At 45.0% G+C, this 26,150-nt stretch overlaps 1 protein-coding gene across 1 annotated transcript in view; it reads left to right on the forward strand.

The window, feature by feature from the left end:
• Window positions 1-82: 82 nt before the first annotated feature.
• Window positions 83-26,150, forward strand: part of Pdcd11 (programmed cell death 11) — a 40,990-nt gene continuing 14,922 nt past the window's right edge. Inside the window, exons 1-21 of the mRNA XM_028774066.1 lie at window positions 83-167; window positions 1,765-1,897; window positions 2,693-2,824; window positions 4,347-4,514; window positions 5,821-5,982; window positions 7,079-7,202; window positions 7,661-7,842; window positions 9,517-9,624; window positions 11,366-11,572; window positions 12,015-12,139; window positions 12,293-12,353; window positions 12,903-13,049; window positions 14,582-14,833; window positions 15,253-15,393; window positions 15,775-15,969; window positions 16,872-17,042; window positions 17,989-18,208; window positions 19,652-19,801; window positions 20,526-20,641; window positions 22,555-23,111; window positions 23,931-23,993. Of these exons, the coding sequence (XP_028629899.1) occupies window positions 1,796-1,897; window positions 2,693-2,824; window positions 4,347-4,514; window positions 5,821-5,982; window positions 7,079-7,202; window positions 7,661-7,842; window positions 9,517-9,624; window positions 11,366-11,572; window positions 12,015-12,139; window positions 12,293-12,353; window positions 12,903-13,049; window positions 14,582-14,833; window positions 15,253-15,393; window positions 15,775-15,969; window positions 16,872-17,042; window positions 17,989-18,208; window positions 19,652-19,801; window positions 20,526-20,641; window positions 22,555-23,111; window positions 23,931-23,993 (3,383 nt within the window). The 5' untranslated portion in view covers window positions 83-167; window positions 1,765-1,795. The remainder of the gene's footprint in view (window positions 168-1,764; window positions 1,898-2,692; window positions 2,825-4,346; window positions 4,515-5,820; window positions 5,983-7,078; window positions 7,203-7,660; window positions 7,843-9,516; window positions 9,625-11,365; window positions 11,573-12,014; window positions 12,140-12,292; window positions 12,354-12,902; window positions 13,050-14,581; window positions 14,834-15,252; window positions 15,394-15,774; window positions 15,970-16,871; window positions 17,043-17,988; window positions 18,209-19,651; window positions 19,802-20,525; window positions 20,642-22,554; window positions 23,112-23,930; window positions 23,994-26,150) is intronic.

The raw sequence follows: 26,150 nt of genomic DNA on the forward strand, positions 1-26,150 counted from the left end.
GATTGGCTATAACGTCAAGTCCCGCCCTCTTACTTCCTGTCTCAGCCGGCGTCTGGCCCGACGTCATAACGGAAGTAGCCCTGGTGTTACCTACGCTCGTGGAGGAGTCGCGTGGGGCTGTCGGCTCCCTGTTCTGTGCTTGCGATTGCGTGGAAGCGGTCCGTGAGGTATGCAGCGGTGGGAGCCGTGGGACTGATGACCGGGAAGCTTCGGCGAGGAGGGAGGAGGCCTCATGCCTGTCACCTCGGCTTCCTGGCCTGGGACTCCGGGTTTCCCTCTAAGCACAGTTGGGTTGGGATGGGAAGTCCGCTCCCTCAATCCCCTCTGCGCTAGCAGTTCCTTTAAGCCAGGATGTCCACTTCAGGTACCTTAAGTGCCTTCTCTGTACGTGATCGCCAGACTGTTTGGTGCCTCAGTCTCATCAGGTTTAAAATGGGAATTAAGAGTTGGTTTCCCAACAAAATAGAATTCGAGAGCTATACTGTTTCTATGAAGCATGCACCCATACAGAACAAACCTTACATTTTCTCTCGGTCGCCGCCTCTTTCACAGTCTCACTGGGTCAATAAAGTTTTCTTCCTAGGTATCCCAGAACCAACCGGGCTGCCTTGCGTCTTCATTTATACCTAGTCCTGGTTCTCATGGTTTCCCTGATGTGCGTCGTTTAAATCCTTACACTCACTTTACTTGCTCTCATTTTTCTTCTGTCCAATCTGTAGACTGAAGAATGCTGTTCACCGTTGTTTTGTCACGTTCCCCAAGGCTCTGAAGTGCCAAGTAAACACAAACTATTAATTTTTAAATTAAGTATCTTTCACCAAAGAGCCAAATTGTTTTCTAAGATGTAAGTTGTTATGCTTTATTTCCCCTGTAGTTAATTTGAATAATTCAGCTTTTTAGAAAGCCTTTGAAGGATTGTTTGACAGGCAAATGGCTGATGTATTTTGAGAAATAAGCTTTTCCTTGTTTCTGTGTTTTTTTTTTTCACATTGTCTACCATCATATTTCTATTTGCTATTATTATTAGTTATTTTTGAGACAGGGCCTCATTATGTAGCCCTGGCTGGTCTGGAACTCACAGAGATAGGCCTGCCTCTGCTTCCCAAGTGCTGGAGTTAAAGGCATGGGCCACCAGACCTGGATATTTATTTATATATTTATTTAATGTACAACTCAAAAGCATCATTCTTAAGAAACTTTCATCTTTACTGAATCCTGCCACTTCTTTTTTTGTTTATGCTTTATAATCTGATTTGTATTTAAAATTACTTACATTTTGTTTTCTGAATAATTTATGTTTGGCAGTAAGGATTTTTATATATATACACGCACACACACCTGACATAATTACAGTCATTAATACTGAATGAACATTTACTACATAGAATCCATTTCCCAGAAGATCATACACAGTGTTTAGTTTGTGATTTTGAGGTAGACAATGTTGGAAAGATGAAAAAATAGATTAATAAGAGCCTGACATATATTTTTTTGGGGGAAGGGGGTTTGAGACGGGGAGGGTTTCTCTATGCAGCCCTGGCTGTCTTGAAACTCACTTTATAGACCGGGCTGCTCTCAGATCCATCGGCCTCTGCCACCCTAGTGCTGGGATTAAAGGTGTGTGCCACTGCCCCTCAGCAGCACATCAACTGTTTAATCACACTCTTGGATCTTGTTCATTGCTAGAAGGTTCTCTTGCCTATTGATCATGTGTTTTATGAAGCCTGCCATCAGTGCTACAGCTCACCATTATCTTTCCATCAGGAAAGATATCTCCTCCACAGGAGGCTCAAACATGGCAGACCTGGAAGAAAGCTTCCCCCGAGGGGGTACCGGGAAAACCCACAAATCGGAGAAGTCTTCCCAGCAGGTGGTTGAACAAGACAACTTATTTGATGTAAGTGGTATGCTGCTTTGCCAAGACCAGAAACATCTTTGTAGCATCTTTGGGAAGACTGAGGCTGGTTCGAAGCAGTTATTTTCCAGTTTATTTCTCTTTGATGTCACTTCTGGAAATTGGACTTGTTAAAGAGGCTCGTCCACCTCAGGCTAATTTTGAAGCATGAGATTGAGTATTTGATGTTGAAGTGCTATTGTAATTTGTCCTTAGGGAGTCTGTGCCACTTGATTAAGGATGGGGAAAAAGAGTACTAAATACTAATTTTGCTTTGTTTTGGGGGCTGGGGATTGAAGTTCAGCAAGTACTTTACTCCTGAGCGCCATTGCTCGAGCCCTAATCATTGTGTGTTTCTTTAAAGGGACTCCTAGTAGACAGAGTTCACTGAAACACATTCTCATAGATTAGTTTGTGGTCTAGATGCTAGAGAGAAGGAAACTGCCACTTAGGTGTGTGGCCTTAGTATTACAGAATCTCTCCATGGATATTTTAGAGTAGAAGTCATGGTTCCATGCGGAGGAACTGAAGTTCAGGGAAGTAATATATTTAGTTGAAACCACAAAGCTTTGGCATTTTACATTGGGAAGATGAAGGAGGCGCCTCACATCATGGGCAAGGGGAACACTGGTGCCTGGATGCTAGGCTCGGGAGTGTAGCAGACATGAAAAGAATGGGGGAGTGGCTTGGGAGAGTTTAAACTAGCAGGGTGAGATAACATGACCCTAAATGTGTGGTAATGGCTAAGATTTCAGCTTTTCATCCTTTGCATCTTTATGGATCTTTTTCCCTCTTTAGATTTCCACAGAAGAAGGTCCCATTAAAAGGAAAAAGAGCCAGAAAGGGCCAGCAAAAATAAAAAAATTGAAAATTGAAAAGAGAAAATCCAGCAAATCTATGAGAGAGAAGTTTGAAATTCTTAGTCTTGAGGTTTGTTAACATTTGCTTTTCTCTTAACATATTCCTTAAGTTTGTGTGTGTTCTTTCCCCTTTTTCTTCCTTCTTTATACACACACACACACACACACACACAATTACAATTATTTGTTTCCTGTGTGTGTCTGTGGAGACTCATGCATACTGTGAGAAATGAGCTTTGTTTCCTTGATTGCTAACCAATGCCTGGTGTCTTTTTTCTGTTTGGGGCTTTTGAGGTAAGATCCTATGCTGCCTAGGTCTCTACGAAGCCGAGGACCTCCACCTTCCAAGTACAGGGACTGCAGGTGTGTCCTGCTGTGTGTAGCCACCCTGTCTCCTTTTCCCCCTATTCCAACCCTCTGCCCAAGTTTGAGCCTCAATATCACATAAACCAGAAGTGGTGGTACATGCCTGCAGTCACTTAGGAGCTGGTGTTAGCAGGATCAGAAGCTTAAGGTCATCCATGAGTGCCAGACTAGTCTGAGATACATAAGACTGTCTCAATAAACAGGCAAATCATGGGAATGGTTAAAAATATGTTGGAAGTGACAATGACTTTAGCAGTAATTCTAGTCCTATTAATTTATTTTTTTATTTGCTTATTTATTTATTTATGATTGTTTTTGGAGACAGGGTTTTATTATGTAGCCCTTGACTAGTCTAGAATTCACTGTGTAGACCAGACTGGCCTTGAACTAAAAGATCTTCCTGTTTCAGCCTCTTGAGAACTGGGATTAAAGGTATGCCCACCATACCTGGCCTCCACTCGTTCATTTTGTAGATATGAAATGATCTCAGATAAATGTTTTTTTGTGGTTCTTTTTGTTTTTTTGTTTTTTGTTTTTTGTTTTTCAAGATAGGGTTTCTCTGTGTAGCCCTGGCTGTCCTGGAACTCACTCTGTAGACCAGGCTGGCCTCTAACTCAGAAATCCGCCTGCCTCTGCCTCCCAAGTGCTGGGATTAAAGGCGTGCGCCACCACTGCTCGGCAGTTTTTGTGGTTCTTAAACTTTTATATTTTGTTATCCCCCCCATCCCCAGTATATGTTCATTTTAAAGTAGAAAAACAGCCAAATTATTCTGACAGTAAAGATTCGTCAGCCTGCAGAGATACTTTGTTTTCTAATGATATTTTTAAAAATTTGTTTGACTTGATGGCACTTTAGACAACTAGAGATTTCATGTAAAAATAGTACTGACAAGAGAAAGCCCATTTTCCCCATGTTTGAGATCTCAAGGAGCCGTGTCATGGTTTGGTGGCCTGTGTATTCACTCTCCTATCTTCCAGGTGTTAAATGAGGGTTGCTAGGATACAGCAGAAGGTGAAACCTCCTCAAGCAGCCCAGCCTGGTGTGCTGTTCCCATCAAGATCTTTCATGGCACCTGCCAGATGGCTGATGTGTCTGGATAGATGCACGTGCAGAAGTTCTCCTTTCCTTTATAAAATTCCTCTAGCAGCCGTGTTGGGACCAGAAAGCCACAGTGCCCTAACTCCCATCATGGCTGTCTATCTTACTGTGTATATTTTCTTTCTAGTCCCTGTGTGAAGGGATGCGGATTTTGGGTTGTGTGAAGGAGGTGAATGAGCTGGAGCTGGTGGTCAGTCTTCCCAATGGCCTCCAAGGATTTGTGCAAGTGACTGAAATCTGTGACGCCTACACCCAGAAGCTGAACGAGCAGGTGGCACAAGAAGAGCCTCTGGAGGTAAGGGCTGTCAGAATGAAGCTGGCTCAGGAGTTAGAATAGACCAAAGAGATGGAGACTGGACACTTTGCCAGATGCTAGGAAAAGAAAATACCTGTGACACAAGAACACTATCTTTTCAATCTTTCCCATTTGTTTTGTGTGGGTGTGCAACTTTTTGTGTGGAGCTCATATGGATGTGTGGACAACTTGTGAAATTCAGATCTCTCCCTCCACCATGTGGGTTCCTGGGAGCCGACACAGATCCTCAGGCTTGTTCAGCAAGCATCTTTACCTGCTAGACCATTGTGCTGGCCCAAGGGTATATTTTTTTTAAAAATACAGGGATTTTTGACTCAGTCTAGGGAACCTAGAACACCTGCGTAAGGAAGGGCTGTTGCAGCTGAGCTCTGCAGGATGAACACTTCCCACGTACAGAAAGGAGGGAGATCAAGCAAGTCAGGCTGTAGCAGAGAAGGCAGTGTTGCTAGCATAGGAAGAGCGAGATGGAGAGCAATGGCGGAGGATTTATCAAGGATCAAGGAGGTAAAGCCATTGCCTGATGATGTGACATGGGTAATGAGGCAGAGAGATATTGGGGACCAGTTGTAAGGTTTCCACTGTGTATGGTTTCATGAGAGAGACGGTTATTCTTTGGCTGCTGTGTTGAATTTGAGGTACACTTGAGACATCCAGACACAGGTGATTATTGGTTGGGAATGAGTATATAGCACCTGAAGAAGTTGCTTACAGGGATCAGTTTAGAATGGGAAGAGCCTGAAAGACTGAGTCTAGAGTAAATGCTGAATTGCAGAGTTGGTGTCAGAAGCAGCAGAAGGGGCCAGTGGGATAGAAACAAAAACCATTAACCGTTGATATGGGTGAGCGACAGGCCTAACTCAGGGTTGTAGGATGTGTTTATATAGCATGTGTGGGGCCTTGGATTCCGTTCACAGTACCAATAAGTAAGTGTCGTATAAGAGGACTAGGGAATGGAGATAGTGCTATGGAACTTAGTATTTTAGCAGGTAAAGGAGATCGAGAGGAAGACTTTCATAGGATGCTAAACAAATGATGAAATGGACACAATAAATTCAGACAACACTATCAGTCATTGACATCTACCTGTTTTATGGAATAATTTAAAGGCTGTATGCCTAAACTCAGAATTTTGACCAAACTATAGGCACTCCCTCTCAAATAAGTTTACCCCATCTATCTTTTGGGTTCTTTAGGGGTTTGAGCATGAGAAGTTACTGAGTTGAGCAGTGGATTCTTGGTTTAGAGGGAACATATGCATCAGGTCTCTCTCATTCCGGCTATTCAGGATCTACTCCGCTTGCCTGAGCTCTTCTCACCTGGAATGTTGGTGAGGTGTGTGGTGAGCAGCTTGGATGTCACAGAGAGTGGCAAGAAGAGCGTCAAGCTTTCTGTGAACCCCAAACGTGTCAACAAAGTGCTGAGTGCTGAGGCCTTGAGGCCTGGCATGGTATGTATCTGGACGCCACTGGGAGGAGGAGCGAGTCGGGCCCCGGGTGTGGTCTGAGCCGCCTTTTCTTTCGGCTTAGTAGCTGTTCTTCCTGGAGCAGTGCTCTGCTGGGTACTTAGCGAACACTGAAGGCTCGAACCTCATTTTCTTACTGTGGAAGGAGGAAGGAGAAGTCTGTTTCTTTAGTATCATAGTCAAGTGTCTGCAGGGAGCATCCATGGGGGGCTTGGAGATTGAAAGAGTTCCTCCTGCTGCTCCCTCCCCAGTTCCTACAGAGTAAGTGTGTCCAGAGCCCTGCCGTGTGAAATGTCAGGGAATGCAGCAAAGGGCAGCCAGAGCACTCAGCTTCACAGCTGCCTTAATGCCCAGCTCTGGAGATTGAAGTGGATTTATTCCAGGCCAGAGCCTCCCAATCCACTAGGTATGACAGAGGGAGCTGCACTCAAGCGTTTGGTGATTGAAGGTCAGATGGATCTTGAGGTTTTTGCTTAGAAGCAGTGGGGCTCGGGAAAGGCCTGGAAGTTCAATAGGATTTAGTTCATTACAAAGAGAGTAAAAGTAAAGCATGCTGTAGCAAGTTGACAAGTGTAGGACCACTCTCCATAACTGTGCTTTTAGCCACTGTGTCTGATGCAGCTCTCACAGCAAATGTGGGAGGCAATAGGCAGCCTCTCTCCTCCATTTGAGATCCCAGTGACTTCGCAGAGAGCAGCTGATGTCAGAGCTGCACTGCTTGTCTTGAAATGGACGAGAATGGAAGCTTAAGAGGACGGTTTTGATTCTTCTGGTAGTCCTGACTCAGGGCTTGACTCTGTGGAGCCAGGAACCCATCGTTCTTTGTATAATATGGAAGTATCTATGTGTCACTTCATACTTGAGCTGTATATAGCACCGCTCACTTTCCAGAAAGAAAACCTTTAAACTCCATGAGAAAGCTGATGTCTTCTCTTTCCTCTGGTAGGGAGCTGTGGTTACAGGGTTGAATGTCGTGATCAGTGATCAGTACATTTGTAATGTTCCCGTTTGTATGGTAGTGAAATTTGAGGATACTGTGTTTACCTTTTCCTGAAACTTCTGGGAATGTTTTTTCCCCCAGCTGCTAACAGGTACAGTGTCAAGTCTGGAAGACCATGGCTACCTAGTGGACATTGGTGTTGGTGGGACCAGAGCTTTTCTGTCACTTCAGAAGGCACAAGAATACATTCGACAGAAGAACAAAGGTGAGGTTGAGCAGAGTGTGGCTGGTGGGTGAGAGCAAGCTCTAGCATATGGGATTATATGTAAATGAGTATATTTCAGTACCCCTTTGATTACTAGCAAGACAGAGTGGGGACCCTGAAGGCCGGTTGGTTTTGGGGACATCAGTAGGTAATGCCAGCTGACAGGAAAGAAGATACATGAAGGGCCAGAGAGTGAGCAAGTCTCTGTATGGTCTGGCTCAGTTTTCATTTCAGACATTTTACTGAACCTGGACTCCTAGAACCACCTATGACTGGCACTGCTGGCTTATTTGTTTACATTTTTTGAGATAGTTGATCAGTTAGGTTAACATTGTCCTGGTGTATGAGTGTTAGATGCTCATTGGGTGAGTGGGCTGTGGTTCTGTCCACATTTGCTTGGTTAAGGACCCTTCTCATGAAAGTATAATTTCCTCTTGGTTGCTGGGCTGGGTTTGCAGGTGCTAAGTTCAAAGTCGGCCAGTACCTGACCTGTCTGATTGAAGAGGTGAAAAGCAACGGAGCAGTTGTGCGTCTCTCTATAGAGCACTCAGACGTCTCTTCTGCCTTTGCAACTGAGGAGCAAAGCTGGAACCTGAATACCTTACTGCCAGGGCTGGTGGTCAGAGCTCAGGTGCAGAAGGTAAGCCGCTCATTCTTTCTGTTCTGAAAGAAAGAAAGAAAAAAAAGATTTATTTGACAGGTGGTTAAATAAATAAATAATCCCAGAGCTTGGGAGGCAGAGGCAGGCAGATTTCTGAGTTTGAGGCCAGCCTGGTCTATAGAGTGAATTCCAGGACAGCCAGGGCTACACAGAGAAACCCTATCTCAAAAACAAACAAACAAACAAACAAACAAATGAAGCTATTTATTTTATTTGCAATTAAGTGTTTGGGGTGTGAGTATGCGTGTGTTTGTACAGTGCTTGTAGAGAGTGGAGCCACTGGATTTTCCCAGAGCTCAAGTTACAGGTGGTTGAGAGCTGTCCGATGTGGCTTCTGGAAACCACCCTCTGGTCCGTGGAAGAGTGGTGCACACTCTTGACCACTGACCTATGTAATTCCTGTAAAATGTAATTTTTAACAACATATTAATATGCATACTTAGAAAGCTACTGTCCGTGAGGATATCTTTCTGTTCATTGAGCAATTGGAATGTTTCCGTTGTTGATATGACAGTACTTGGGACAAAGTTATTTTTTTATTTATTTAAGATCATGGAGCTTTGGCAGGCCTGGAACTTACTATTTAGACACCAGGCTGGCCTCAATCTCAGATCTTTCTGCCTTTCTCTTCCAAGTGCTGAGATAAAAGGAGTGTGTTATTATGCCCTAGATAAGCTTCTATTATACCAAATTTCTTTTTTTTTAAATACAGTTAAATTTTTTTAAAAAATTATATTTATGGGGCTAGAGAGTTGCCTCAGCAGTTAAGAATGCTTGTTGCTATTTCAAATGACCTGGGTTCAGTTCCTAGCACCCACATGATTCCTTACAGCTATCTGTAGCTCTACTTCCAGAGGATCTGACCTCCTTTCCTGATCTCCACGGGCACCAGACATGCACATATGCATACACTACAGTCAGACCACTCAGACACATAAACTAAGTTAATCTAAAATAAAATTTTTAAAAATTCCATTGAGAGAGTGTGTGTAAGCACACATACCATGATGCCCATGTGGAAATCAGAGGCCAGTTTGTGGGATTCAGTTTTCTTCTTCAGTCATAAAGCTCCCAAGGATCGAACTGAGGTTGTCAGGCTTGGTGGCAAGCAGACTTCGGAAAGCTAAGGTTACTAATGTGCTTATCTATACTAATACTATGAATGAGCATGTGTTGTTATTTGTGTGTAATTTGTATGTTTGACACAGGAGCTCACTGCGTAGATCAAGCTAGCCTCAGAGTCTTGATCCTTTTGTCTCAGCATCTCGGGATATGCTTTATAGTCATGGTCTGTTCTTTCTTTTTCTTCCTTTAGTTTTTGAGGTAAGGTCTCCTTTGTGTGGTCCTGACTGTCCTAGAATTCTCTATGTAGAATCTCCTGGCCTTGACCTCCAAGATGTACCTGCCTCAGCCTTCAGAATGATGAAATTAAAGAACTGTGCTCCCACCCTGACCCTGGTCATGGTTGGTCTTTCTATCCCTCAAAGACTCTGCTTTCTAATAAGATTAAATGATTCCTATTGATAAGGTGGCTATGGGAGGAGACGTGCATAGTTGTGGTAGTTGTGGGATCTAATATTTGCTATGAACTGTCTCTCACATTCCAGGCCTCTCCATAGAATTCTTTAGATAACTTGTTATGCTTACTTCTAGGTAACTCAGTTTGGACTCCAGCTAAATTTCCTGACGTTCTTCACGGGCCTGGTTGACTTCATGCATCTGGAACCCAAGAAGATGGGATCTTATTCTCCAAAGCAAACAGTAAGAGACGTTCCAGCTAGCTTTTCAAGGTTCCTAGCTGTGTCTTGGTCAGCTGTCGGTGTCTAGTCAGGGGAGGTCCAAGGACTGCATGTGTATGGTTCATAGTGAGATAAGGGTAATGCTGAAAGGTGCTTTGGAAGGTGCAAGAAATGGCCAGTGGCTGGACTGAGATGAGAGAAGGAACAGCCACAGAAGGCAGCTTTTGGCTTTTACTTTAAAGCATGAACAGGAGAACACAATTTTTTTCAAGTAGAAAAATGTGGTTTAAAACAGCTTGTGAGGCCAGGATCAGTGCCTCATGCAGCACTCAGGAGACAGAAGCAGGATGATAGCTCAGGTTAGAGGTCTCAGCCTGGTCAAGTCCAGGACAGTCAGAAAACACACACACACACACACACACACACACACACACACACACACCACCTCCCTCAACCCTCTAACACCTCATAGACTCCTCATCCCTGATCCTGAGAGAAGAGGTCTGAAGGCTGCGTCTAACTCATGTTAGAGTGCTTACCCAGCATGGTTGAAGCCCTTGTGGGTTTTCAGGACTCACCACTCAAATATTCCATTTTAAAAAACAATTTGTTTTTAATTACGTGTGTGGGTTGGGTTGTCTAAAACGGAGTTACAGGCGCTTATGAACTCGGAACTGATCTTGGGTCCTTTGCAAACGCAGTACACATTCTTAACAGATGAACCAACTCTCCAGACTTACTCCTCCCTTTTTTTCCATGTGATTCTGTATGTCCTATAGATTTTTTTTTTATTGCATTTTGCTTGTTTGTTGGGGAAGAAAAGTAAGTGTGCACAGCACGTGTGTAGAGGTCCGAGGACAGCTTGGTGGGACTCAGCTCTTTTTCCACCATGCAGGTCTTGGGGTTCAGCAGGTTGTCAGCCTTGGAGACAGATGCTGTTCCCCACTGCATCCGCTGGACCACGTTGCCTTTACCCAGTGATAGCCACTGAACCACACTGCTGGCTCTGTTTGTCTGTTGTAGCCAAGTATGTCCTTGGGTTTCTGACCCTCCTGTTTCTTCACCTAGAATGTTGGCATTACAGGCATAAGCTACCTCACCCAGCTTAGATCTGATGTTTAAAAAATACCCAAATAAAAATCTGCTTGATTAATACACTGCTTTTAGAGTTGCATTTAGTAGTAAGTAACCCTGGGGGGTTTTCTATAGATACCGAAATGTTAAAAATTTTTACAATGAAATGAGTACTTTAAAATGTATGTTATTTAGAATTTTTAAATTCTTAAATCATTCCATTTCACTTTAATAATAATAATACATACATACATACATATACACACACACATACATATATACGTACATACTTATGTATCTTACAGAGAAAAATTTTCCTCCTGATTTGGGCCAATACTGTTAATGTCATAGTGAACTTTCTAGTGCTGTTTTATGGTGGTCCTATTTGCGTGAAGAGCTGACACAATCTTTGTGTTTTAACCTTGTTGGTCAGATGGATTTTCAAGGTTTTGACGAATACTTAGACAGTCCCCCTGGAACATTCGTTTGACTTGACAAATACTTAGTCAGTCCCTCTGGAACGTTTGTTTGACTTTTCTACACAGCTTTATTACATGGCTGACATTGGTGGTTTTTGAAGATTTCAGTACTAACCTGGTTAGCATGGATCGTCAGACCCCTTAGAGGGCCTGCTCTCTGTATTACATGGACACTGCCTGCTCATCTGCTCGTTCTGCTGTTTTGTCCAGGTAAAAGCCTGCATCCTCTGCGTTCATCCTCGCACCAGAGTTGTGCGGCTGAGCCTGCGTCCCATCTTCCTGCATCCTGGCCGTCCACTCACCCGAATCTCTTACCAGCAGCTAGGGGCTGTGCTGGATAATGTTCCTGTTCAGGGTTTTTTCAAGAAGGCTGGGGCCATCTTCAGGCTGAAGGATGGGGTACTGGCCTATGCCCGGGTAAGGAGGCTTCTTTGGTCAAGGATTTCATCACTGGAAGGAAGGACTTTAGGGAAGATGGGTTCTTTTCTACGTCCTTCATCCCTTGTTCTTAGATAGCCTCCAGTGTGAAAGGCTGTCCACAAAGTCAGAACAATGCCTGTTTGTTGTTTCCGAATGCTTAGCAGCTACATGCCATGTGTAATACCTGGCCAGTGGGGAGAAAGGATAGGAAGGAAATAGGATCCAGACCAAAGCTCAGCAAAGCCTTTTTGTTACATGCTGGGGATTAAACCTGGGTCATCTAAAAGTGCAGCCAGTGCTTTTAACCACTGAGCTATCTCTCCATCTCTCAAAGTTCTATTTTTATAGTAGATGATGAGTGTATTATCATCTCAGTGTGTTTCGAACTCTGTGCAGAGCTATGTTTCTGACTTCTCTTCACTCATTTTGTATTCCGTAGCTCAGCCACCTCTCCAATTCTAAGAAAGCATTCAATGCTGAGGCCTTCAAGCCAGGGAGCACTCACAAGTGTAGAATCATTGACTACAGCCAAATGGATGAGCTGGCCTTGCTTTCTCTGCGGAAGTAAGTGTCAGAATAAATGTTTATATGTGTTTCTACTTTCCCTGGCCTTGCTGGATGAGGGTATCCTTTCTTGGTGGCATGATTATAAAGTTCCTAAGTTTTAGGCAACTCCTTCCTTAGACTTTGTAATCATGTATTTTTCTTTTGTTCTAGATCAATTATTACAGCTCCATTTCTTAGATATCATGACATCAAAATAGGGACAGTAGTAAAGGTAAGAACTGAAGCAGTCCATGGGTCCTTCTCCACTGTCAGGTATTCTTATTTACATGTTAACTGTCCACTCACTAGTTCTCTTCTTAGTTCATGTGAAGACATGTACCTGCTGTCTAAAAACTGACATCTCTGCTCTTCCCTTGAGTGACTTAAATTTTAAAGTAGAATCTTCCTAACCTCAACCAATGGAGACAGTGGGTCACAAGTGGGGTTTGGGATTTGGTGGCAGCTGTTAGAGCAAATTGAAAGTTAGTTGTGTGCTGTAAGTCAGAAACAGGTCCAGTTACTGCTCCTCCTGCATGGAGCAGTAATTGAGCAGTTCCTTCTTAGGTGGAGTTCATGCCTTGAGAGTTATAATCTCTTCTAGAGTGTTCCTTCACAGAGGACAGGGAGTACATGCTTAGGCCTGGCTAAGTCTGGGTTGGTGGCACGGAGTGGCTTACCCTTGTGAGATCACGGAAGTGGGCACGGAAACAGACTGGAAAACTCTAGTAAGAGAAAATATTGTTCTTGCGGTATCATGATGTCTTTTCTTTGGACTCTGTAGGGCACAGTGCTGGCCATAAAGCCATTTGGGATACTGGTGAAGGTGGGTGAACAAATAAAAGGCCTGGTACCCTCCATGCACCTGGCTGACATCATGATGAAGAACCCAGAGAAGAAGTACAGCACAGGGGATGAGGTCATGTGCAGGGTGAGTCCATGTTGGGGTTTTGGGGAGAGAGGGGTTCTGGCTGAAGTTCCTAACCTTTTTCTGTAAAATGAGTGTGTAACCTCTGCCGAGTATTTAGTACTTTACCTAGCATTGGGAAGAGAAGACTGAGACTTGGCTTGTGTAGTAAAGTTAAGTTAAAATATCCATATAGGAAAAATGAGCAGGCTAGGTATGTGACCTTTTATCACATGGTTTGGTACAGGCTTTATGCTATAGTCAGAGCTCAGAGGTCAAAAGGGAAGGGGTGGACTCAGCTACAGAATCATGTCAGTAGCCACTACCACACACTATATGTTCTGTGTCATAGAATCTCTCTATGAAGTAACTAGATTGTTCCTATTTCCGAGGATAAGAAAAAGCCAAGTATCTGTAGAGCCCCTCAGCTAGTACATGGCAGTACCAGCTCTCAGATTTAGCCTCATGTGCTAGTAATACCTTCTGGACCAAGGTGGAGCTTAAACTAGAAATGATGGACAAGGTTAGGAAGTTGTAGAAGAGCAGGGGATATGTCAGACTCAGAAATAGCTATGAAATGTTGTAGCAAAACCCATTATTGTGTATAAAACGTATACCAAGCAAAGCCTTATTTAAAATGTATCCCAGACACTGGGAGGTAGCTCAGTGGTAAAGGAGCTTGCTGCAGCCTAAGTCGGGTTCCCAGGTCCCTCATAGTGAAGGAAGAGAACCACCCTCTGACCTATGCACACATACATCATGGTACCTGCATACCTCCCCCACTCCACAAACATACATGCACATACATGGCATGTCCATGCTCCCTACTCCCACATACAAACACAAGTACCATGGTACATGCATGCCCTTTGACACACACAATAAATTAACTTAGTTAAAAAAACAGAACAAAACACAGTGGCCCAGATTATGCCACAAAACCATGAGAGGTTTCCAATAAATACTTGAATCCCCGAGAATCTTTTATAAAGAGTGTTACTATACAAAGGACCCAGCACAGGGCCTGGACAGAGGCAGTGGGAGTCCCTGGTTCTGTTTTTTTCCTGGTACTGATGGTTGAACTCAGTGCCTCTTGTGTGGTAAGCATGATCTTTCACTTAAACATACCACTGACTAGAGCTGGGTCTTCTTACGTTTGCGTTCAGTATTATTGATCGATAAAGGCCCATAATTTCACATTGATGCAAGTTTTTGTGTAGTGAGGTTGAGGAATTAAAAACAGGTAATTGGATTGTTCAGCCTTAGATTATAACTAACAAATGGCACTAACACAGTAACAAGGTGACCCACTAGACATGAGGTGTGCTACTGTAAGTTTCTGAAACTCCAGGCTAGGTGTCATTGAAGAGAATGAGAGAGATTTCTGGGCTTTAGATGGCCATCCTGCAGGACACAAAAGGTTTACAGCTGTGATTATTCGAGGAAAAAGGTAGTTGGTCTTTGGAGAATGACCCATGGGCCTTTGGGTTCGTAGACCAGTCAGTGACTGTCTTGGTAACAAATGACTAGTTGATAACCTCTATCTTCTCCCCCAGGTTTTGCTCTGTGAACCTGAAGCCAAGAAGCTAATAATGACCCTGAAGAAAACCCTTATCACATCCAAACTACCTGCCATTACCTGCTATGAGGATGCCAAGCCTGGCCTACAGACGCATGGTGTTATCATAAGGGTCAAGGACTATGGCTGCATTGTAAAGTTCTACAATGGTGTACAGGGTCTAGTGCCCAAGCATGAGCTCAGTGCCCAGCATATCCCTGACCCAGAGAAGGTTTTTTACACTGGCCAGGTAACCCTTCCCTGTGCAGGCCTCCTACCCTTAGTGACTCTATGGTCACAGGTTTAAAGAAACAGTAAGCATCTAGCTACTTTTAAGAGAAAGAGGAGGGAGCACAGATAAAGTGGGCCCGAGCCAGTTAAAAGAGGGTGGGTGCTAACCTAGAAGTACTCCCTGGAATCCAGTGGACGGAGGCCCACACCAGAGACATAGTGTTGGTCTAGTGAGTTTGTGTTTCTCTTAAAAAGAGCTTCTTAAAACATTAGGCTTATAACCAGTCTCTGTATCCGTCATCTTTTTCCTGCCTTTGATCTGATCTAAGATCTTAGTGGATCTCCCAGGTTTCTGCAGAGCTCATGGAGCATACTTTGCTCCAGGTTCTGAAGGCCTGCTGCTGCAGACAATGCCACACACACATGATTTCTCACCAGGTGGTAAAGGTGGCAGTGCTGAGCTGTGAGCCTTCCAAAGAGAGGATGCTCCTGTCCTTCAAACTGTTGAGTGATTCAGAGCCAAAGGATGAGCGTGTTGAGGAGAGTCAGAAGAAAGGAAGAGCCGTGAACATTGGGCAGGTACCTGGACAGGTGATCGTGGCGCTGGAGAAGTACTAGAACCCTCGGAAGAACAGAGGGGTGGCTCTGAGATTCTGGGCCCTCTTTCCTGCCCGCCTTAGCAAATGGAAGCTGTCGTGAGAGAAAAGTAGTATGGCACGGCCTTGCCAGTCTCCTCTTTTGCTAAGGCCAGCCTGCAGTGCCTTTTTCCTCCAGGAATCAGCAGAGGATCTGGCAAGGGGAATTCAGAGGAGTCCTGGTGTGGGGTGTGGGTGGAGATGTGGGGTCTAGAGGCACGTGCCTTTGGTGTTAGCCTCCTGGTGGCCTGGATACTGGGATCCAGTACCTCTGAGCTCTTTGCTCAGAAAGGGTGCTAATTTTTCCTTTTCTGATTCTGTGCAGTTGGTGGATGTGAAGGTTCTGGAGAAGACCAAAAATGGGCTGGAGGTGGCCATCCTGCCCCACAACACCCCTGCTTTCCTCCCCACGCCTCATTTGTCTGACCATGTTGCCAATGGCCCACTGTTGCATCACTGGCTCCACACAGGTGACACCCTCCACCGAGTTCTGTGTCTGAGCCAGAGTGAGAGACACATTGTATCCTTGACTGGTATTTGAGGGAAGGGGGAGGCCATGGGCACTGGGATGGGAAATTCTAGACTAGAACTAGGAGGGAAAAAAATCCAACTATTTGAGGTTTAAAAATGCTTTCATAAGACCACATTGATGGTCTGGCCCTGGAAAGCCCCTGGAAAGGACAAGCAGGTCCAAGGAGTACTGCCTGGGCTGGGTGACAGTTCCCCAGAAAGGTCTTCCCTGTTATTGTTATAAGGCTCAGTACAAGTATAAGGCTTGATGCTGCCTGTGGGTGTTCAGAACAACACTACCTTTTTTTTTTTTTACTAACCTTGAGATTAAAACTCTTAGCCGGGCAGTGGTGGCGCACGCCTTTAATCCCAGCACTTGGGAGGCAGAGGCAGGCGAATTTCTGAGTTCGTTAGTTCGAGGCTAGCCTGGTCTACAGAGTGAGTTCCAGGACAGCCAGGGCTACACAGAGAAACCCTGTCCCGAAAAACCAAAAAAAAAAAAAAAAAAAAGATTAAAACTCTTAGGGCAGCAGGGTAGAATGGGCTTTGCGGGTGGCAAGACATGGTTAGTGGAGGGCTGCCCTGGCTAACCCCTCTGTTGGATGTGGACTTGCACTGGTCCTGTTAGCAGACCTCCGGGGATCTGGGGAGGAATTAGCAGGAAGGAGTAAAACTGATTGTCCAGCATCGCTTAGCATCAGTAGCTTTTGGAAGGAGACCACACTGGAGCTGTTCCCTCAGCACTGAGGTAATACTTTAGAACATGGCTTCTCCAACCTCTAGTGTGTTGCTCGTGCTGTAGTTCTCTGTCTGGAGACCCATGGTAATTCCCAAGTCAGTAGAACAGAGAGAAGAAATGGACCAATACACATTTTGTTTCTTCTGGGACATTCCTTAATAAGGTTCCTCTAGGTTCTTTGCAGGAAGCCAGCTTTGGTTTCCACAGTAGAAGGTGGCCAGGACCCCAAGAGCCTCTCAGAAATACAGCCTGGAATGCTGCTCATTGGTTTTGTGAAGAGCATCAAGGACTATGGCGTGTTTGTCCAGTTCCCCTCAGGTCTTAGTGGACTGTCCCCCAAAACTGTAAGTTCAGTTCTATGCACAAGGGCCTTTGAGGAGAGGTCTCAAAGACCTGCGGAGCTGAGAAGCAGCAGGAGACTGTAATGCTGTAAGAAGGTCAAGGGGAACCACTTAATGTGTGAAGGCCATGAAGGCCACGGGAAGAGCGAGCGCAGCCTGTGGGTTGGTCCTCCCATCTGCTCTATATCCTGGAGAAGGGGCCTGTCTCTCACACAGCAGTATTGGGTGACAGTGGCTTTGATTGATGACTGTTTCCATTGTAAAAAGGGCTGAACTTGTGTTTATAGCATGTTTGGGGTAAATTTTCCTGAAGATCCCAGTGTGGGTTTTAGAGCCTCCTATGGTTTTTAAGGTGTGAAGACACTAGTATATCCCTGGAATTTTCTCTCCTTTGTGCCCTTGAATTACAAACTTTTCAGATGGGAAAAGATCCAGACATATTTTAGTGGAGCCTCTTGTGCCTGCTGAGTAAACTGAGTCTGGAGGACGAAGACAATTGTGTGACAAGCAGCACTGAGCAAGCACAGACTGCTCATGAACATTCCCTCAGCCAGGCCTGCTGGCGCACTCCTAATCTCAGCTCTTAGGAGGCCAGCCTGGTTTACTTAGTGAGACTTGTCTCAAGAAATAAATTCTCCACTAGCCTCAGTTTCTAAACTTTGAGAAGGGAGGGGCTAACTGCATCCCCTGCCAGAAAAAGAAGGATGGAGCATTGCCCCTGGGTGTTGAGACAAGAACATGTTCTGTCCCCTTTGGCTTGCCAGCAGTGTGCCTTCTAAATGGGTGTCATCTCTAAATGCTAGGCTGCACAGCCAGGGCCTCTCTTTTTTATGTTAGGGGAATAAAGCTGTTCAGAGAGAGCTGGGGAAACTCCACAGGCCCCCTTTGTCCGTAGCCCGGCCTGTCTTAATGGACAATGACTCTCCCCCCCTTTCTACCTGTTGTTCAGATCATGAGTGACAAGTTCGTAACCACTCCAAGTGAACACTTTGTGGAGGGTCAGACAGTCGTTGCTAAGGTGACCAATGTGGATGAGTCAAAGCAAAGGATGTTGCTGTCTCTGCGGCTGTCAGACTGCAGTCTGGGGGACTCGGCCAGCACCAGCTTCCTCCTTCTGTGCCAGTGCCTGGAAGAGCTGCAGGGCATTCGCAGCCTCATGAGAAACCAAGGTGGGGCATGTGGAGTGGAGGCAGGGAGCAGGGGATACGGTCCTCCACACAGCACCAGCATGTGCTTTCATTGTACCTGGCTTAGGGTGAGTGGGGCTCCGTAATCTAAAACAGCTGACACGGTCTGTGTGGCCAGTTTGTTCCTGAGCCATGGGTCTGAGCAGTGCCCCTTTTGCCTGAGCTGCCCCAGTACCTTGGGGCTGTAGTTGCACACCATCTTTGCAAGAGTTGGGTTTTGTTTTATTTTGTTTTGTTTTTCCCCCTTTGTTCTCTGTTTCTCCCTTTTTCTTTTTGTAGTTCTAGACATGAACCAGCCTAGACCGTCAAGCACGCTAGGCAGGTGCTCTCCCACTGAGCCATAGTCCCCATCTAGGCTTTTCAGTGGGAGTGAGCATTACGTATTTATGAAGTGATTACCTGTTTACCACCCAGATGAAGGTGAAGGTCTGCCTGAATGCTTGACTAGCATCTACAAACCCTGGGTGGCATCCCTAGTACTGCATAACCAGATAGGATGGCACACGCCTATAATACTGGTGCTTGGGAGGGAAGTGAAGGCAGAAGGATCAGGAGTTCAAGGTTATCCTTGGCTACATAGCAAGTTGGAGGCCCTCCTAGGCTACATGAGACCTTGCTCCCATCCTCCAAAATGAAAAAGTTGTGGGTAGAGTGTGTGTGCTAGAGTACTTACCTAACATGCACCACTTACACTGGGTGAGTGGCACTCACTTGTAATCCTAAAACCTAAGGGGTGGAGACAAGAAGATCAGGAATTCAAGATCATCCTCAGCTACACAGCAAGTTCCAGCGCAGGCTGGGATATAGGAGACCCTAGGTTTTGTTTTTGTTTTTTAAAGTCATTGTAAGTAAGCAGCTGCAAACTCCCCCTTGCCACCGCAATTATTCTAGAATCAGAATTCCTCTGCATTCTGTGACATTGGGTTTGCACTGTAGATTTACTAACCTGTTCACTTTCTTCTTTAAATTTTGTTTGTGTGTGCATGCAGGCGAATGTGAGTATGCCACAGCAGGCCTGTGTAGGTCAGAGAACAGTCTATGGGAACTGGTTATTTCCTTCCACCACATGGATCCCAGGGACTGAACTCAGGCCTAACACTAAAGGATCTTGGTTTTGTGTTATGTTTGATTTATCTTGTTGAGACAAGGTCTCACTGTGTATATAGCTCTCTGGCTGGCTGGAACACACTGTGCATAGACCAGGCTGACCTCAAACTGACAGATCTGATTGCCTGTGCCTGCCAAGTGCTGTGACTCAATGCATGCACCACCACACCTGGCCTGCCACTGGACATGCAGTGAGCCCACTCCTTCAGTGTCAGTGATTTGAGTATTCTTTTGCTCCATGATGCTGGCACATTTCCAGAGGAAAGGATTGCTAAGAGTGTCCCTCACTAATCCCTGCTTTCTTTGGGCCTTTGGTAGACTCTGTATTGATCCAGACACTGGCTGACATGACCCCAGGGATGGTCCTTGATGCCATGGTACAAGAGGTGTTGGAAGATGGTTCAGTGGTGTTCAGCGGGCTCCCTGTGCCTGACCTGATCCTGAGAGCCAGCAGATACCACCGGGCAGGTGGGTTTACTCCTCATGGATGGTTGATGAGACCCTGTGCTTCTCCCTCTGCTGGATACAGAATTTCCAAGATTGTGTAGCAGATGAGTTGGTTCAGTTGAAGCATATTTACCTGTGTGGATGAAAATCAAGACCATTGACAGCAGAGTAAATGTTTGTGTGTGGATCTTTTGATGGTTAGTGTCAGTGCTCAGCTGAACAGGACCTAGAATTACCTGGGTCAGCCTCTGGGCATGGCTCTGGAGTGGGGACATCTTGGCTTGTTAATTGCAATGGGATGGCATGGCCTGTGCTCCTGGACTATGTAAGTAAAGACAGAGAGCTGGACAGCAGCAGGCATCCTTTGCTTTCTGCTTCTTTACTGGGTGCAGTTTGGTCTGTGTTTCAAGTTCCTGCTGACTTGACTTCCCCTCTGTGATGAACTTAACCTTGCTCTCATGAGTGCTTTTGTCAGAGTATTTTATTACAGCATCAAGAAACTAAGATAGAAGAGCCTTTCCTTTAGTTGGGTGAACTTGGGATTTTATGTTATTAAATTGTATAAATTAAGGCCCAGCCCAGCCTTAGCTATGTGTGGTGGACCACCTTGGGTTCCCTAACTCTGAACCATGTAGATGTGGCAAATGTTCTATCTTTGCCCTTTGTACTGAGGGGTCCCAGAGAGCTGCCTTCCCTTGCCCTGTTCTACAAGGCTGATTGTGCTGTGCTTGCCTCTGCACTGCAGGGCAGGAGGTGGAGCCTGGGCAGAAGAAGAAGGTCGTGGTTCTACATGTGGACATGTTGAAGTTGGAGGTCCATGTGTCCCTTCACCAGGACTTGGTGAACAGGAAAGCTAGAAAGGTAAGCTCACGTCCCGTTCCCACTGTGTATCTATCTCCACCTCCACGCGGCTCCCGGTCTAGAGACCCGACAGCTGGAGGGACTGTGCCTGGCTCTGACGGGGGCGGCTCCTGTTTGACTCTTGCCCTGTGTAGCTAATAGATTTTCATGCTGGTTTGGGTGACAGACTGTATGATCCAGCTGTTTTTATGGCCAATCAGGTACCGTAAGGAGTGAAGAGAACATACAGGTCGGGAGGGTCAGAGCTCAGCCAGACAGCCTGGCAAATGTGTGCCTGGCTCACAGGGCACAGACTGGCTCCATCCAGTTGTTAACAGAGGACTGTCTGGGTCTAATGTTGGTAAATATATGATGTCATCCACCCCACACCAACCCCGACCTAAGTCTTTGGTTTTTCGAGACAAGCTGGTTTTGAACTCATTCCTGTCTTGGCCTCCAAGTGCTTTTTTTTTTTTTTTTTTTTTTTTTTTTTTAAAAATGGAAAAATTTGAATTTTTTTTTTTTTTTTTTTTTTTTTTTTTTTTTAAAAGATTAGAATATATAATTTATATTTTTTTTTTTTTTGGTTTTTTGAGACAGGGTTTCTCTACAGAATTTAGATTTTATTAGAAATAAATATTGAAGATGTTATAAACTAATTTTTGAAATTAATCTGAAACAGTCAGTCTGCTCTGGGCATCCTGCTGTCCAGGCAGCATGGCCACACTCTGTCCTGACGACTCTGCGAGCGTTGGGCATGGTGACATACTCCTCTACTCCATTAGAGGCAGGCAGATCTCTTGACCAACCTGGTCCTCAGAGCGAGGTCCAGGGCAGCCAGAACTATATACAGAACCCTGTCTTAAGAAGGATAAGCTTAAGGAAACACTCAAAATCTGTAGAAATATTCTCTGGGTAAGATGTACAGGTTGTGTATTGCTCATTCAAAATGAAATGCATAGGATGAACTCAGGACCTCTGGAAGAGCCATCAGTGCTCTTAACAGCTGAGCCATCTCTCCAGACCAACCTGAGACTCTTGAATTTTGGAATATTTACACACATTACTGATTGAGTAGTCTTAATTCAGAAGATCTGAAACCTGAAATGCCTAAAGTGTAAAACTCCTAAAGTCTCAAGTACCAATGACCTCAAAGGCGTGGGTGTGAGCTTCTTCTGTTAGGTGTGTTCAGTCTGCATTTGATCATTATCCCAAGCATTTTTTGGTTTCTGGTTGTTTTTGTTTTGAGACAGTTTCTCACAGGTCCAAGCTGGCCTAGAAATCCAGTGGTCCTGAACTCTCAGTGGTTGTCTTACCTCGGCCTCTTGCTGGCGTTACAGGAAATGTCAGCATACTCTGCTCTCTGTTATAGTGGCCGCCTCCCCTCTTAGTGTCTAAGTGAAGTTCAGGCACAGTAGAGCCTGGACAGAGTGGGGCTGTGACAAGCAGAGCAGAGTGCTCTGTGCATGGTGAGCTATCAGTAAAGTCTCCTGCCTCAGTGGGGAACAAGCAGTGCAGGACCCATCTGCAGGCTGCTGTTGGTCTCCGAGCTACGCATCAGATTCACCATAATAACCCCCAGAGTTCTAAGATGGAACCTAGGAATTTAAATTCAGAACAACCAAAGCCAGGCATGCTGGCATACCTCTGGAATCCCAGCTCTTGGGAGGCTGAGGCAGGAATCTTCTGAGCTCTAGACCACTGTGGGTTACATAGTAATACCTTATCTAAAAGAAAGGGACCAGTGCAAGGGGCTTCTGAGGATGCTAGGCACTGAGTGTTCAGGGAAGGAAAGCCGTGTCTGGAGGGAAAGCTAGTTGTTTACAGCCCAGGCTCCTGGGTATCAGGGAGCTTCTTCATACACTGCTATGTGGGTCCATGAGTAGGTAACCCTACTATGTGGGGAGACTGACTATGACTTTTCCCTTTTCCAGCTGAGAAAAAGCAGCAGACACCAGGGAATTGTGCAGCATCTGGAGGAGTCCTTTGCCGTGGCCTCCTTGGTGGAGACTGGCCACCTTGTGGCTTTCTCTCTAATATCTCACCTCAACGATACCTTCCACTTTGACTCCGAGAAGCTACATGTGGGACAGGGTGTCTGCCTCACCCTCAAGACCACAGAACCAGGAGTGACCGGTCTAATTTTGGCTGTGGAAGGGCCAGCTTCTAAGAGGACCAGGATGCCAGCTCAGAGGGATTCAGAGACAGTTGATGAGAAAGAGGGGGAGGAGGAGGAGAAGGAAGAGGAGGACTTGACTCTGAGATCTAAGAAGAGGCATAGCCTGGCTATTGGGGACAAAGTCAGCGGGACCATTAAGTCTGTGAAGGCCACACATGCTGTTGTGGCTCTAGATGATGGCTTTGTTGGCTGTATCCATGCCTCCCGGGTCCTAGATGATGTCCCAGTGGGCACCTCTCCTATGAGCACACTGAAAGCTGGCAAGAAAGTCACTGCGAGAGTGATCGGTGGGCGAGATGTGAAGACATCTAAGTATGAGGTTTGGGGAGATGGGGCTGGCTGGCTTTGAGGGGACTGTGGCAATTACAGGAAGAGTGGGAGCATAGGCAGGGATTGCATGTAAATACTAGTTTCTCTTAGTTAACTAAAAGGTAGTCAGTCAGAATCCTTTAGCTTATTATTGTTTTAAATATTATGTAGCAATTAAAGGGTGGATTTCAACTTAGACCTGGCTTTGAAGTTCAGATTACCTGCTGAGTCATTTCTGTAATTTGTGAGAATAATGGCATAGTCTACCATGGAAGGTCATTGGGGAAACTGACAAAGTGAACGTGTATGCTACCTGCATAGTAGGTTGCTGCCTCATGCTCTTGTTCAGCATATGTCAGCAGTTCTCATAGTACATCCTTCATGGCACATCTTTTATTTGTACAATTTGTGTGTGTGTGTGTGTTCATGCACACACACATGCACTCACAGACACACACAGTCTTTGACCCATGCATGACAGTTAGAAAGTCAACTTTTCTTGCCTGCACACAAGCCGTTTTAATGGCCCCTTACTCTAAATCTTGCCGTGTTATCAAATTGGATTTCTAGCTATAATAAGACAAGAAAGAGTTCAAAATCTGGCCTGTGGATAGAATATTAAGTTCAAGAATTAAGCATAGGATCTCCAGTAAGTAAGTCTTTTCAGGGCCTGATATGATAGTTCTTAGTGGACCTTTGTCAGCCTAGTATGGTGGTGTGAGGTGGGTGGTAATCAGTTTGGGTTAGGGTGGAGCAGAAAGAGGTTGTTATCTGGGATCATCATGTTAATACTAAGAAGTGATTTGATTTCTTTCTCTCTAGGTTTCTCCCAATAAGTCACCCCAGATTTGTTCTGACCATCCTGGAGCTGAGTGTTCGACCAAGGTGAGGGAAAACCTAGCAGTGGTCTCATTGAGAGTACTGGTCTTTGGAACCAATAACCCCGAGTTCTTCTTGAGCCTACTAGTGTTAGGACTTCTTTGCCTCTCTGTGTCTAAGTCTCCTTATTTCTCTACCCAGACACACTAAGTCTGTGTCTTCATGGAGTTGCCTCTCTGCCTTTTTTCCTTCAGGAGACTCTGCAGACTGAGAGCTTGCCTACAGGTCCAGCTCAGCATCTCATCTCGTGGGGAGACGACAATTTGCTTGTTTTTAAAGAACAGAGAAGTTCTTGACTACATACTTTTGTTTGAGATGCTGAGGGTGGCAACCACACATGAGCCTCAAGCTCTTGGCTACTTTTTTTTTTTTTCTTTTTAACCGTCCTAAGGCTAGTTAGATGTATAAAAGTTAAAGTGAGCATAGAGTCAGCCTCTGGGTCATGACACCTTTGAGGTCAAACAACCCTTTCACAGGAGTCATCTAAGACTGTTATGAAGTAGCAATGACAATAATTTTAGGTTTCCACTAAGGTCACAGTATTAAGAAGGTTGAACATCACTGGCATAGAGGCTCGTACCTGAAATCCTAGCACTTGAGAGCCTGAGGCAGGAGAATTGCCACAAATGGAAGGCCAGGCTAGGCTGTAGTGTAGAATGTCAACACTGTTTGCAAGTGTGCTAGTGTCTAACAAAAAGAACCTTTCTGTCTCAACCCAGTTTCCTAGAACTCAGTAATTTCTGAAGTAAGCAGGTAGCCAAGAATACGTATTCTTCCAGTGTGTGCAACTTCAGTGCTTGGTGACAGAAAGCTGACGTGGAACTGTAGGTCATCTGATGAGTTCTGCAGAGTAACACTGTATAAGAGACTGGTCCCCACGGCGATGTGTTCTCATATCATAACCATTTTGACCCTGCTTTCTGTTTCTTCCACAAAGGACTCCAACCTTTTGGGGTTGATGGGTCATCATCAGTAAACCATGCTGAGGACACGTGACTATAAGAATGCCACATGGGGTCAGCCTGGGGTCAGCCTGGGATCTGGCAGGTTGTCGGTCTCAGAGCAAGGGATGTCATGGAAAGACTTTTGGAATAACTTCCGAGTAGTGTCAGGTCGGCAGCCTGAGGGATCAGAGTTTCTGGAGAGGCTTGTGTCTGCCATGCGATTATTTCTGGGGTGTTGAGTTCCATTTGCTGGCCATGTTTTTGAAACTTCATATTCAGCATATGAACTTTAGATTAGATTAGATTATTAATATATTTGGTGCATAGACCGCATATCTTTTTTTTTTTATGTGGTTTCCTTAGTTTTACAGGTTGTTGGTTTTTTGTTTTTAAATAATTATGTCGTTTACAATCTTTGTGAATAAGGAAGCGCTTTCAGCGTGTTGGTTCTAGTGCAGTGTCTTTCCTTTTGCACTAGGATGTCATATTTAGTTAGCAACCTTTTCTTCTTATTTCCCCCCCACCCCACCCCTTTGGTATTTTGAGATAGGATTTCCTTGTGTAGCGTTAGCTGTCCTAGAACTCACATTGTAGACCAGACAGTCTGAACAAATTGCTCAGAGATCCGGCTGCTTCTGCCTCCTAAGTGCTGGGATTAAAGGTGTTGTACCCACCACTGCCTGGCTTAACAATATATTTTTCTGTTTCCTTTACTTTAAGATTGGCTTTTATTAATATATTCTCTGCTTCTGCCCTCTGTGGGCTTTCTGTGTGTGGCAGGACTGGGCTAACAAAAGCTTGTTGCATGTAAAACGATGTTTCAAATGGCTGGTTGCTGCACAGAGGGAGACTACTTATCTAGGGCATGCACGAGCCCAATGCTACTGAAAGAAATCCTCAGGGGATATGTGCATCACTTTAAATGATAGTAATTTAATCCTATGAAAGTGCCAGACTGTACTCATTCTCAAAGGATGGTTTACAGTTGGCTGGTTTCTGATCTGCGTTAAAATTACAGAAAACTTCTTACAGCACCACAGCAGACAACACTGATCTCATTCCTCTCTGCTCACGTGCAAGCGTTTCTCTTGTGTGGAATTACTGAGTCAGAATATTCTCTGCATTCACTGTCACATACAGCCATATTTTGCATTTTTAACAGTACCACTGTACATGTGTGTGAATGAGTCTTGTCTTGTTTTAGAAACCATCTGAGTGG

This window comes from Grammomys surdaster, unplaced genomic scaffold (genome assembly GCF_004785775.1).
Source record: "Grammomys surdaster isolate TR1022 unplaced genomic scaffold, NIH_TR_1.0 66, whole genome shotgun sequence".
Classification (NCBI taxonomy): Eukaryota; Metazoa; Chordata; class Mammalia; order Rodentia; family Muridae; genus Grammomys; species Grammomys surdaster.